This window comes from Nicotiana tomentosiformis, chromosome 4, assembly GCF_000390325.3.
Source record: "Nicotiana tomentosiformis chromosome 4, ASM39032v3, whole genome shotgun sequence".
Taxonomy (NCBI): Eukaryota; Viridiplantae; Streptophyta; class Magnoliopsida; order Solanales; family Solanaceae; genus Nicotiana; species Nicotiana tomentosiformis.
This window is the reverse complement of record NC_090815.1, coordinates 12,983,635-12,997,666: the sequence shown is the minus strand read 5'-3', so window position 1 is coordinate 12,997,666 and position 14,032 is coordinate 12,983,635. Positions and strand designations below refer to the sequence as shown.

At 35.8% G+C, this 14,032-nt stretch overlaps 1 protein-coding gene across 4 annotated transcripts; it reads right to left on the bottom strand.

Annotated features, from left to right (window-relative positions):
- Nucleotides 1–2,561: 2,561 nt before the first annotated feature.
- On the bottom strand, nucleotides 2,562–11,752 carry LOC104106211 (putative lysine-specific demethylase JMJ16). Of its 4 annotated transcripts, none has more exons than XM_009614708.4 (13): nucleotides 11,636–11,752; nucleotides 10,411–10,452; nucleotides 9,312–9,610; nucleotides 9,169–9,240; nucleotides 8,749–8,826; nucleotides 8,140–8,625; nucleotides 7,815–8,036; nucleotides 6,995–7,156; nucleotides 6,254–6,622; nucleotides 4,460–5,957; nucleotides 4,271–4,374; nucleotides 3,389–3,586; nucleotides 2,562–3,174 (listed from the first exon to the last, which is right to left on the bottom strand). In XM_009614708.4, exons 3-13 carry the CDS (start codon nucleotides 9,600–9,602, stop codon nucleotides 2,887–2,889), a joined length of 3,768 nt encoding a protein of 1,255 aa, XP_009613003.1. In that variant the 5' UTR covers nucleotides 9,603–9,610; nucleotides 10,411–10,452; nucleotides 11,636–11,752; the 3' UTR covers nucleotides 2,562–2,886. The 4 variants fall into 4 exon arrangements, with proteins under 4 accessions (XP_009613003.1, XP_009613004.1, XP_070055673.1 ...); XM_009614709.4 differs by lacking the exon at nucleotides 11,636–11,752 and adding an exon at nucleotides 11,057–11,147; XM_070199572.1 differs by lacking the exon at nucleotides 11,636–11,752 and adding an exon at nucleotides 10,698–11,027 and having other exon boundaries at nucleotides 10,411–10,445.
- Nucleotides 11,753–14,032: the final 2,280 nt, after the last annotated feature.

Here is a 14,032-nt window from a genome sequence, read left to right as displayed (position 1 = left end):
TGCATTTGTACAAAATACAATATATTTGTATCATTGTATTTGACTCAATAGCAAAGAAGAGAAGAAATTTCACCGGAGATGGCGTCTTCCGGCCAAAGAAAATACTGTATACATTGTATTAAAACTAAAAATGGAGACGAACAAAAATCTGGTCAGATCTGAGAATACACTATCACATTGTATCTACCAAAATCCGATCAGACGAATCACTCATATATGATATACAAAGAAGGAGAAGAAGCCATGGATCCATATCAAAAAGTTTTAGATCTATTCTCTTCTCCGAGCTACTAGAGCTAGATGTAAATTCATCAATGCCGGAAAGTTTCAAATTTATTCTCTCTGTCGAGGTAAGAGTTTGAGGCGCGATGGAGATGGTGGACTCCCGATGGTGGAAGCGAAGAAGGAGTAGGAGAACAGATCTGACCATGGCTACGAATTGAGCTTTTGAAAATCTGAATCAGAGTCGCCGGAGAAGACGGAAATCTGAAGTACAGTCGCCGGAAATCTGAACAGATCTGGCCATGGCGGTGAGTCGCCGGAGAAGACGGAAATCTGAAGTACAGTCGCCGGAAATCTGAACAGATCTGGCCATGGCGGTGAGTCGCCGGAGAAGACGACGACCTTGCTGAGGGGGAAAAGAGGGGGAAAAGGAGAGAGAATTGAGGGAGAGAGAGGGTTGAAGGAAAAGTTGAGGGATCAGTTGTATATATTTGTACTTTACTATAAAATATAAAAAAATGGCTATAAATATTAATATTTTTAAATTATTTTGATTTATAATAAATATGATGCATTATTTAGCTATAGCATGTAAAATTTCCATTTCCAAATGCTTTGCTTAATTGCTTACCAAACTAACTTCTTGTTTGTTGCTCATTGTTACATGATAATGAGACCTTTAAATCAAGTTTTGATAGTACGAGAGATGGTAAAAACTTAATTGCATATGATGTTTACATAAAACCAATAAATATTTTATATGTGTTTTCACATAAAAGATTTGGGGGATTTTCAGTCGTACCCTATATTTGTATCACATTTTAACTTGTACCCTATTTTTAAAAATTATTGATTTGGTAGCCAGCTGACAAAAAATCTATAATAATATGACAATCATACCCCTAACAAAAGATATAAAACTTGCATCACGCATTAATCGCGTGATCTGCAACCTCATTCGTGAAAAATTTCACATTAAAGCTAAAATTTCATGCTAACGCATACTAAAGTTATTTATCCTGCGGTTTACAGTTTTGTCATGAGTTTTATTCGAAACTTCAATCTAAACATGCTAAATTTTTTTAGTTCATTTGCTAAAACTTCACACTAAACATGCTTAGATTTTTGTCCTGCAATATGTAATTTTCTAATAAGTTTTTGCTAATGCATGCTGAAGTTATTTAGTTCATTTGCTAAAACTTCATACCAAAACATGCTTAAGTTTTGTCCTGCAGTTTACAGTTTTGTCATGAGTTTTATCCGAAACTTCAGTCTAAACAAACTGAAGTTTTTTAGTTCATTTGCTAAAATTTCAGACTAAACATGCTTAAGTTCTTGTCTTGCAGTGTGTAATTTTCTAATGAGTTTTTGCTAATGCATGCTGAAGTTATTTAGTTCATTTGCTATAACTATCATACTACCGATCTCTGATGCGCTCAAACAAAGAAGACCGAGCGACTGTACAAGCTAGAACACGACTGGGCTCTAAAATATCCAACCTTACAAAATAGTTGGCAAAGGTCCGAACATCTGATGCAAGCGACCTCTTACCGACTGGAATGAACGCAAGGCTGCCATACTCGCTGCCTTTCTACTCAAGGCTTCGGCCACCACATTGGCCTTTCCGGGATGATACAAGATGGTGATATTATAGTCTTTCAATACCTCCAACAACCTCTTCTGCCTCACAAAATATGCTGAAGTTTTGTCCTGCAGTCTACAGTTTTGTCATGAGTTTTATCCATAACTTCAATCTAAACAAGTTGAAGTTTTTTAGTTCATTTGCTAAAACTTCATAGCAAAACATGCTTAAGTTTTGTCCTGCAGTTTACAGTTTTGTCACGAGTTTTATCCGAAACTTCAGTCTAAACAAACTGAAGTTTTTTAGTTCATTTGCTAAAATTTCAGAATAAACATGCTTAAGTTTTTGTCTTGCAGTATGTAATTTTCTAATGAGTTTTTGCTAATGCATGCTTAAGTTATTTAATTTATTTGCTAAAACTTCATATCAAAACATGCTGAAGTTTTGTTTTGTAGTCTACAGTTTTGTCAATAATCTTTTATTAAAAAGGGGCAAAATCGTCTTTTTAAAACGCTTTTAACAAAAAAAAACGCGTACAAATGCAAACGGAAAAATAAAACGGGTACACGTTAAAAAAGGGCGACCAAATAGAGCGCCCCATGCAATTTTGACAAAAATTTATGACTTAACTAGGATATATATTTTAAAACACCATATTTACCAAAGGACTATTTCGAAGATACTTTTTTTTGGGGGGGGGGGGGCGGGAGGTGTCTTTGCAAAGGGGGGAATTCACGGATAGTTCAACCATATGAGATTCACTATTCAAAAGCTTGCTAGTATAAATTAATTTCGAACTCTTTCCATGTATAAATTCTGGGATGATTAATGTTTACCAGCAACAATTACTCTAGCAAGTTTGGAAAAAGAATTTTCTATTTCAATCATCCTTCTCAAAGAATGCGAAGAACCAAAGTCCAGAAGTAACTATATGACGGACTTTTCTTGCTATTAGCCAGTGCAAAATTTCAAGAAATGGGGGTCAACCTAATGCCATCTAACCTAAAACTAGAATGTGGTTGAACATTTACAGGGTTAACTCCTTGTGAGAAGTCTAAGCCTCGACGAGGCTGTAAATCTAATCATCTTCCTCGCTTATCAATCTCTTCATTAAGAAGCCGAGTCATTAAACCTTGATTAGGGGTCAAATTATTGGTTTTGAGAAGTGTGTACAATGCATGAAGTTCTTCAGAGTTTGCCTTCTTAATCAGGCCACTGAGTACTGTATCAGCTCCGGTAGGATCATTTGAGATCTCGGATTTTATATTGAGTCTCAAACTGTCAACAGATGCGGATGGTGCTCTCAGCATCATCGGTCGAGATTTCCAGTATTCTGAACACACTTGATTTTGATCCATAGCTTGAATTACCTGCACAGATGAAATCAAATGAAAACATCAAGACGATATATATCTTTTAGATTACATTTCATATTTTCTTTCAACTTTCATGTTGTTTCTCACATTTTTTTATCTAGGAGATAATCGGAAATGAAATACTTTTAAAGATTAACATATTAGTATTGTGTCGTGCCAGAAAGTTACCAAGATCTAAAATCAAATTCAAGAACATATGTGGAATGACCTGTATAATTGCAGGTGAAGAAAAACCAAACATTTCCATGCCATCAAGACTTCCAGGTGGCTGCAAAGGAGGAAGCTTCAGTTTTCCCAACTTATGTTGCTTTGTTATTTCTTGATTCACTCTCTCCCGGACCATGTCCCAGCATCTGACAGCGGATAAATGAACAAACACTTCATTCGGACAATGCTCTAACGAGACCTGCAAGGCCCATTTTTCCACTTAAAGAGAGGACACCAGAATGGCAGGAATACAGGAATACAGGAATAACATTACAGTATGACGCAAGAATAGCAGGAATAGTATTAGTATGACAACACAATGGCATGAATAACCAAGTAATACATAGCAATAAAGACACCAATAAGCTTGTCACAGCGAAGGTAAACAAAAAAGAAAGGGCAATCAGGGAAAAAGCTGTGAAGTAACCCTCAAAGATGTAGGCTGTGAATGTTTTCATGAGCTGATACAAGACTATCCATCTAGCTAATATTGTAGCAGTCAAATTGCCTAAAGGCAAACTACAACCTGAGCAGAAACTCACAAAGCTTTTGAAAGAAACAACAAATCTGACTTGTAGTCATTACTTGGTAATCTGCTCGAGAAGTTGTCTCCTAACATAATGCAGTTGAAGTGGAAAGATAATGAAGCTTCATGGAGAAACCTCGCCATGGTAATTATTCAGTAAACATGTTATCAAGATATGGCAACTGGCAAGAAATGAAGTGTGGCTCAACTCTGCATGGAAAACTTAATGCAGAGGAAACAAGAACGAAACTATGGCAATCTGAAGCGCACCACAATAGCCAAAAATAAGAATTCCGCCAACACAAGTACACAAATTGATTCGACAAATAGTTCCATTCAAACAGAATATCTAATTACCATAAACAATGGCCCATCTCGCCCTGCATCCAGAACTTCAGAAACGTAGTAGCACATATTTGCTGGATCTAAAACATCAATGTATCTGACCCGGCTCCTGAATCCTGCATTTGACACACGAACAAGTTTGTCTATTGTTACTTCCAAGAGTTGAGCAAAATAAATACGAGTAGTTCACATGTATCATACCCTTGGGGTAAATAGCCCGATTGTCGCTCCATAGCTTGCCAGGCTGAACAACTCCATAATCCAGAGGTTCCACATTGCAATTGATTCTCCTCACGACTTTTGCAATACGAGGACCTTTCTGACGAAAATATCTGTCCAAATTGTTTTGAGAGACGGGAGAGTCACTTGATAAAGGTTGTGGACACTCCGTTTCCTTAATTTGGCTATCTTCTTTATTTGGTTTAGAGTCACATGGTTGTGGGGGCTTGGGACAAGCATCTGCATCTCTTGAAATGATATTACAGCCAGAAGTCCCTTTTGTAGCCTGAGAACCTTGGGCATGTTTATCAAGATCCATAATTACAGAAGAACCTCCAAGGGAAGAATGCGTTTCTTGATTAAGTCTATGATGTATTAAATCTTTTGCATTATCCTCAACTTTTATGCTCTCTGAACTAGATGAACCACTAATTCTGTCTCCGGTAACTTTCTCATCATTAATGGATGTTGTTGAGACAAGTTTAGCACTGCTACCCATGCTCATTGTATGTTTTTCCACAGTATCTCCCAAAAGAACTGATCTGTTCATCTCCTCTCCCTCATCATCGCTGAGAAGGATCACATCACCATCACCAAGACCTGAAGTGCCCTTCACTTCATGCTTATCTGTTGGTAATTTCCTACTACATGACCCACCCTCCATGGAAAGCTGACAAACTGGATTTCTATAACCAGGAACAAACTTTACGGATTCTTCACTTTTACTCTGGAAGCCATTCTTCGCCCCCTTAATTCCATGAGAAGAGTTGCCAGCCATAGAGGATGCCTTGATTGATTCCAAAGCTAAAACTGGAGCTCTATAATCAGGAACCAACTTTACAGATTCTTCACTTTTGCTCTGGAAGCCATTCTTTGCCCCCTTAATTCCATGAGAAGAGTTGCCATGCATAGAGGATGCCTTGATTGATTCCAAAGCTAATGGTTCCCTGGATTGTTTATTTTTATGCAGTGATGAAGCACTGTCGCTGGCCCTTGTCAAGAGATTTGCGTTTCCATCATCCTTTTCCTTTTTTATGGAAGAAGCTATAGGGAATCCTGTGCTCGTCTCTTTTAGCACTGGTTCCTCAGGTTTACAGGATAACTTACCAACAAGCCCTGCAACATGCCTCTCTTTGTTTACATAAGAACTCAAAGCCAATCCAAGATCTTGCCTGGCCCATCGATAAATTGCACTCAATTTCCCTTCTAAAGCGTCAACTAGTACATTTAACTCATTGATGTCATAACGGAAGAGGAAAAATTTGGCACCCCAGGAACAAGTGCACAGTTGTTTTGCATGGTTCAAGCATGCATATTTATCCGGCGAACAATGATGACAGCCGGCGGCGGACAGGTGTAGATCAAAAAAACATACACTACATTCCCTCTCATTAGTAGCATCAAAAGTGCTCTCCATCTTTAGTGCCTGTGAAGAATTGCAAAGAAACTCCCTCCTCACTCTCTCCATCTCAACACGGTTCTGCAAAAAAGATAATTCAGCAGTGAAGTTGATTAAGAGGTACTAGGCTTAGTAGCATAACATGCATGGACATAGATAGAACTAAAATGTGGTACCAGTATGACCAAATCTATAAATATCAGTCAAATCCCCCAAAAATAAAAGGATAAGAAAGGAAAATATACCCTCAATGCAACAAAAGAAAGATAGAGGAAAATGGAAATGGAGATTAAGGACTATCCATCAATAGAATATTGGTGTTGCTATGTGCACATCCGCCAAAAGAATGCAACTATTTAATTCGAATAAGTTCGTACCTTTAGTGCTTTTGACAAAATTCCATCTTTTCCACAAACATCTTTCCATCGTAAATTATTTGAGGTATTCTTCCTCAGTAAATTAAGTTCCCAGTGTGCTTTGACTGCATCTCGAGCTGCCCCCAGTAACAGTTTATCATGGGATATGGAAGTTTTCCGGCCCTGCTCACGATAAAGCTCAATCGCATTCTGCCCATGCGGTAACCAGTCAACAGGAGCAACATTTACTGCTTCAGCACAATTGAAGCCACAATTGAAACCAGCATGATATGCTCTTGGGAAGGTCAAAACAAACTCTCCAGGATTTTGGACACACTGATAAACTGGAACTCCCTCAGACTTCAATATTGAGGGGGATAGTTGTGTAACCTGCATAAAATAAGTTGTTGATAAAAGATTAAACAATTTATAAGAGGTTGGAAGACAACTCCTGTGGCAAATTCACTGTCACCTCTTTGTAAAGAATAACCTAGCAAATGACACAGCAGACAGATCTTCCATAAGAAGAGCAAAATTTACAGGAAAACAGTTTCTTGATTACATTTGAATTTGATGAGGACGCTACAGTATTCCAACAATATAAATGGAAGCACATATCACCTATACCTCCCAACCCTAAAAAGACGATGGTAGTAGAACAGGCCTTTTAGCAAAACATGTCATTCTTGAATAGGGAATACCAACAAAGAGACATGTTAATAGGATTCAATTACTTTTCGATCAAATGAAGATTGGACTCACCAGCTTGTGAAGCAGGTCGGGCTGCTCTTCAAAGAGATCAGGCAAGTGCTTCCTCATAGCAGCCTCCAATTTCAACGCATCTGCTCCAGGCACGCCATACCACATTTTTGGAGCCCCGAAATGCATATAATTTAGTGAGTACAAATGGTGATCTTCAACATGCTGTTGGTTGAAAATATATAGAAAAGAAAATTGTTAAGTAAATAAGACAGAAGCACGAATGCCATTATGTTTTCAGGTTATTAAAGAAAAGAACGATCATCCAAATTATATATTTCAAGCATACTCAATTACACTGCTCATATATTTCAAGCAAACTAAATTATGCTGCTGCCCAATTCAAAAGAAAGGATTGTGTTGTCAAGAACAGACCCAATAACAGCTAGTACTTCTTATTTTCAAGAAATATGACCTCAAAAACTCTGATTGACTTTAAATTAGCTCCTGCTCAATGCAAGAGAAAGGAATAATCTCAACCAAGGAATCACTAATACTGCCCATTTGTAGTTCGAATAAACACGATCTGGAGCTTACTCAAACACCATTTGTGAATATTTCCATTCTTATTGAAGGTTTTACAAGTTCTTTTTTTAAAATTATTATTTACAAGACCTTTAATAGAAGAAGAAATTTTTGAAATACAGAAGCAATATGAAAAAGGTATGTGCCAATTTTATTTCAACATGTGAAAGGAAACCCCATTTGCGAAGAAAAATTGGCACCTACAGTAGCTACGCAATCAATAGAAAGACTTGTTGAGGCAATTGCACCCAACAAATTTCAGTGTAATAAAGCAACTGAGGAAAACTATATTCCTTACCCAACAGAATGATGAAAAGCACATTCCTATATAAAGCCAAGGCACCAAAACACCAGATATGTCGCTGCTCTCGTATGTAAGAACAGAACCTGGAAGCCTAGGGAAGTTATTCAAGTTCCATCCTGCGTTTACATACTTCCGGTCAGAAGAGCCAACTTGATGGCCATGTTTAGGGAACCCACTGCCAAATACTCCAGTTTCCAAGTCAGCCCCATAAAGAACCTAGCAAATGATGACAAAGGAATGACAGAAAGGGAGAAAATGTTATACATCAAAACCTAGATGGTGTGCACAACAAGAAAAAAAGATCAGCAAAGAGTGACACCTCGATCTCTTCGGTAGGTTTCTCGACCATCCGCCAAAATTCACCCTCAATGTTCTCCAATGAAGGCTCACACTGCCCTTCATTTTGCCTGAAGTACTGGGCCTTAAAATCATCAGCATATTTTTGAAATGCGTCCAGACTAAACTCTGGACCAGGTTCAAATCCAAACCTCTCCTCAAAAATAGCAGCTTCATCAGGGGTCCTAATGTCAACACTACCATTACCCAAGTCTACTCCGGTTTTTGAGCACCTTCTTCTTTTCTTCTTCTTATGATGATTAACTTTCCACATCTTTCTCATCGAATTTCGATTCTGAAGTTTGTCAATCCTCTGTATACGGGTAGCAAATTTGGAGTTCTCCCATATATATTTTTCCTTAAGAGGGCATGGAGGTTTCCACGAAGCAGGCGGTACAATGCGACAAATTCCATATGCCTCTGCTTTGGTGCGTATGCTAGCCATATATGTCAGGGTATCTTCAAATTCCTGGAGATTGAAAAAAGTTATTGACAAAACTTAAGGCAAGACTTTGAGTAATGACAAAAAAGAAAGGGTGTCGTGTTCAAGTAGAGATACTGAAAGGGGTTCATTAGCCAAGTAAAATAGGACCTCTTCAGTTGGATAGAACACCGGAGCATCCTCAAGATCAGGCCTACAAGCTTCCTCTGGCCTCCATCTCGCAGTTACCTGTTCCAAGCTTGAAACTTTAAAACAGCATATATACATGTAATAGACCTACAACTCTGTGTAGGCTTGTATCTCATTTAGCTTTATGTTTGTGAACTCAACTCCGCTGGAAGCTAAACACTTTCGATGATCGGAGTGCTAAATGCTGCTCTAATCTTAATTACCATAACACTTAAATTATCCTAAATGGCTGCCATGAAGAGATGCTTCTTTGTAAATATAATTGTTTATAGGTACTTTTCTACATGATATCATAAACCATAACAGGCTGAAAAATAAAAGCAGCATACCAGCACTAAACATCTTATCAAAAAAAAAAAAAAGTCAACTCTATATACTGACCCTTTGGCAATTGAGACACGCTTCACATCCACGGATGACTCCTTTTGGAAGTGACGGCCTAACAAAGGGATTCTGCACAAGAGGAAGAGAATAAGAGAGGTGCAAAAGTAAACTTTTAGAAAATAATAGGCTAGCTACTCAACCTGATCGGGTTCGGATTCATCTTCTGAGCTTTTCTCATACTTCCCGTAGTTTATCCCAGGTTTACGCCTAAGTGACTTAATCATCTTTCCATCTTCGGTACCTTCAATATATGTTTCTACCTGACTTCCATGCGATTTTGATTCGCTCACTGAGGATGGCTGATTAATCATGAGTCGATTATTATCCACCTTTCTTAAGGTGAAGGGCGCAAGTGACTCAAAACCAGGCGGAATTGATGAAATGTCCATATCCTCCTCTTTGACACAATGTCTAACAAGTTCAGTCCCCATCCTCCAGACTGCCAAGCAACCAATATACAAGTGAGAAATCGAAGAAAGAAGAACACACTCTCGAGTTCCCTTCATAAGATATGGAACAGAACAGAAGGTTTATACTGAGACTCAAAAAGTACATATAGCTACTTGTGGCGAAAAATCAGTGGGCCCGTACACAGATTGATAACTATGATTGTTCTCTAAGAACCGATTTAATATAGGAAAACTTCCACGTGAAGCGTACAATCAACATTAAGACGACAACCAAACATATGATAATCTATTAAGACCAATTGTTGCTTGTGTACAAATACAACAACAACAATAATGCCTCAATCCCAAACTGCTTGTGTACAAATATGCATACAAAATCTCAGAAGTACTCTTGAAAGAGTCCATCCACATTAATAGGCATAAATTCCCATAATAGTATAGATCTACAAAAATTAGCAGAAAATTTCTTCTGTAAAACATTCATCTAAAGTAAATTTACCCAGTTGATCTTTCAGCAATTGCACAAATTCATTATACAGTACTAGCTTTGCTTACATTGAAACAGTAAAACCCTAATCAAACTATGATCAATTTTAAGATGAACATCAAATCAACAAAAATCGTCCAGTTAGTCAAAACATGTACAACAACAACAATAATTACGCCTCAGTTTCAAACAAGTTAGGATCGGCTGTACGAATCCTCACTGACAACGTTAGACAAGACAGAAGTCCATATATAAAAACAGGCATTCACAGAAACAGATAAATTTACCAAAATAACCTTTCTCAGAAATTGAGGGCTTCAGAACAGAAGCTTATGTACTTACAAATATTGATCCACTGATCTAAGAAGCTTCAACTCCTCTTCACTACACCCAGACATTCAAAAAAGCAACAAACAGTTCAGTACCAGAATAAATCAAATCACAAAAATAGCTTAAACCAATAAGTAGATAAATTTGAAACACTATAAAAAATTTCATAACCAAAAATTTATAATCAGATTCAGCAGATCTAAACCTAATCCTATGCATAAACCTTTTTTGAGGAAAAAATAAAATAAAAAAAATAAAAAGCCTAACCCTAACCCAGTACTGAAACAGAGATATGTTACCCACCATGTCAGCTCCTGGTCACAACAAATTGGCCTTTGACCAGATGATATACTAGTAATTTGCTTTGAATTTTTCACCCAGAATACAAATCCCTAATTTATTTGTAAAAGTGTAACAAATATTTGGTCATAGATGGTGAAAATTGCAACCTAATAAAGGTGAATCTATTATCTATCAATTAAACCCTAAATTTTAGAAACTGTAACAGTATCAAAGTCACAGATTATAAAAATTTAAGAAATCCAATACAGATGAATCAATCCTTTTTTTAGATTTTGTTTTTTTTTTATTTGGGTAGGCAAATCCAGATAAAGATCAGATAAGGGTACACACCGCTGAAATAATTAATTTGATTTACCTTAGAGAAAAAAAAAACAATTAATAAATGAAAGAACCCTTGTACTATAGAAAAAGAAAAAAAAAAGGAAATTTGTTACTTGTAATACTATGGTCATTCTGTGTTCTAATAATCTATGGGCAAATTTCCACCTTGAAATCGACGCGTGTTTGACGTGCCCAATTTTTAACTCCTTAGTTATACGTTTTAAATTTTTTGTCTATGTACTTAAAGAAATCTATTTAATATTACCAAAGTTTGGTATTTCAAAGGATTATTCCTTTTATTCTTGAACCACGGTTAAAAAAAAAGGGACAAACAGGATGGGTTTAGTTGGGAATTGAGTAATAACACTTTATATTTTAATAATTGTAAAATTTAAATATTATAAAATCCGTCTTTATTAAGTATTTTTTATTATTAAAGATAAATAAATTAATATATTAAAAGTTATTTAGTAACAAGATTTTTAAAGGGTAAAGGAACCCATATTGCAGAGATTAGTTTAAGTGCGCGTAAACTGGACATAACGTCATAGTTAAAAAAAAAAAAAAAAAAAGAGAGGAGGAGAAATTTAAGGGATAATTGAATTATTCTTACCGGTAGTTATCTGCTTTTGTTTTGTTTCTTTCTGCTTTGGACTTCCTAACGGCGTGACTTGTGAGGGGATAGAGAGTAATGGTATCACGTATGCTTTATTGGAAGTTTGGCACCTTTGGTTGTGTTAAAAGCATTGCATATGTGGATATATTCCTTATATTTGTAAATATCTCCTGAAGTAGGGGCAATGTTTGTTTCAATCTGATGAAACCTTGTAGGACAATTTACAAAGTCAAAACTTGGTTTTGGGCCAAGCCCAAGTGAGTTGTGCTTGATACAACAAGAGTGGGATTGCTCAAGTAGCATCGTTAACTTCCGATCAATAGATTGTGAGTTCGAGTCACCCTAAGAACAAGATAGAAAGCGCTTGGAGGGGAATAATAAAAAAAAAAAAGTTGTGCATGATACCTAATCTTGCAAAAAATTGCACGGGCGCCTTATTTGGTCACCCATATTTAACCTATACTGACTTTTTAATTTATTTTTTTTAACTTGTACCCTCTATTTAAACAACTTCAGGCATTTTTCTCCTCTTTCTTCTTCTTCTTCTTCTTCTTCCCGTAACAGTAATTTTATATCGTGTTTGTGAAAATATTTTAAGATACTTTATGATGTTTTACTGCGGTGAACTGTTGTGGCATTTTATTTTTTACTATTGCTTAGGGTTTTTTATTGGTTCGTTAGATTTATTATTGTTTTGATAAATTTATGATTGGGGTTTGTTCTTGATGATATTTGGAGGTTATGTTTCAATTTGAGCTTATTTCGGAGTAGATCTAGGTATTAAATCGTATATTATATTGTTAAAATTCGAAGAATAAATTTCTGTTTTACGTGCAATTTGCACTTTAGGCCTATCTGACCTTAAGTGCATGAAAAAGTTAGTTGCACTTCAGACCTTTTGGCCTTAAGTGCATCTGAAGTACAATTTTTTACTTCAGACTTATTGGCCTTAAGTGTAGGAAAACGTTTGTTGCACTTCAGACCTTTAGACCTTAAGTGATCTGAAGTGTAATTTTTCACTTAAGACTTATTGGCCTTAAGTACATGAAATCATTGGTTGCGCTTCAGACTTATTTGGTCTTAAGTACATCTGGAGTGTAAATTTTCACTTCAGCCTTATTGGCCTTAAGTGCATGAAACCATTGGTTGCACTTCAGACCTATTTGGCGTTAAGTACATCTGAAGTGTAATTTTTCACTTCACACTTATTTGCCTTAAGTGTAGAAAATTTTTTATTGCACTTCAGACCTTTTGGCCTTAAGTGCATCTGAAGTGCAAATTTTCACTTCAGATTTATTGTCCTTGAGTGCAAGAAACTATTTGTTGCACTTCACACCTATTTGGCCTTAAGTGCATTTGAAGTGTAATTTTTTACTTCAGACTAATTTTTTCTTAATTTCAAACCCGATAAGTCTGAAGTTGATCGTAAAGTAGGTAGGCTTACAAACTTTTTTTTACAAAGTGGGTATGGGTTCAATTGTGATCCCAAAATCGGGTATAGGTGCAAAAAACTCCTAATCTTACTTTGGAGTTGAAAAGGCCAAAATAGCATGGGTTAGCCAGTTTTAGGACTGGTAATTGAAAAATAGTCAGTATTTACAAAGTTATTGAAAAATAATCATTATTTTATGCAAAGAGATAATCTGGACAAGAATATCCCACTAAAACACGAATCTTGTATATAAACTGCCAACATATTATGTTGGAATTTCGGTACATTATGAAATTTCACACATTACGCTAGATCTCATATGTAAAATTCGAAATCCAACATATTATGCCGGATTTTTTCTAGATTTTAAGGGTATTTTTGTTTAGATTTTATTTTTACATTAAAAAATGACTAAATTTCGTTTACTTTTAAATATGTGGCTAATTTTCAATTAGCATATGTATATGGTGGTGGATGTAGTGTACTAGTTATGGGTTCAATTGAACCCATAACTTTTGATGCGGAGTAAAAATATTATGTATAAAAATTCATTAAAATTATAAAAATAGTAGATATAAACCCATAACTTTATAACGGGTTCACTTCTAAGAATATTATAACTTGAATTCAAGAAATTTAAATCCTGGATCTACCTCTGTTAATGTAAATCAAGCTATTTCTCATTTTTTGCGTTGAAAAGTGATGTGATCTTTATATAAATAGTTGACCTGATTTATTATTTATTTTTTCTAACCGATATACATAAATTATATAATTATTATATTATAGCATAATCGACAATATTTTGTTTTAAAATTATAAAATAGGTAGCAACATTTTTGTTTAATGGATATCAATATTTGTATAAAAAAATTACAAAAGCTTAATATCAACAACATAGTATTCAAAAATAGTTTCAAAAACAAAAAAAAATGATCGATTAGAAAATGCATAGATTTAAT

Excerpts from the sequence above, each read along its gene's own strand:
- LOC104106211 (XM_009614708.4), bottom strand. The coding sequence starts at position 9,602 with ATGGGGACTGAACTTGTTAGACATTGTGTCAAAGAGGAGGATATGGAC. Across the intron at positions 7,157-7,814 it reads GCTTTTCATCATTCTGTTGG|CATGTTGAAGATCACCATTT; the intron begins GTAAGGAATATA and ends TTCAACCAACAG. Across the intron at positions 5,958-6,253 it reads TTTTGTCAAAAGCACTAAAG|AACCGTGTTGAGATGGAGAG; the intron begins GTACGAACTTAT and ends TCTTTTTTGCAG.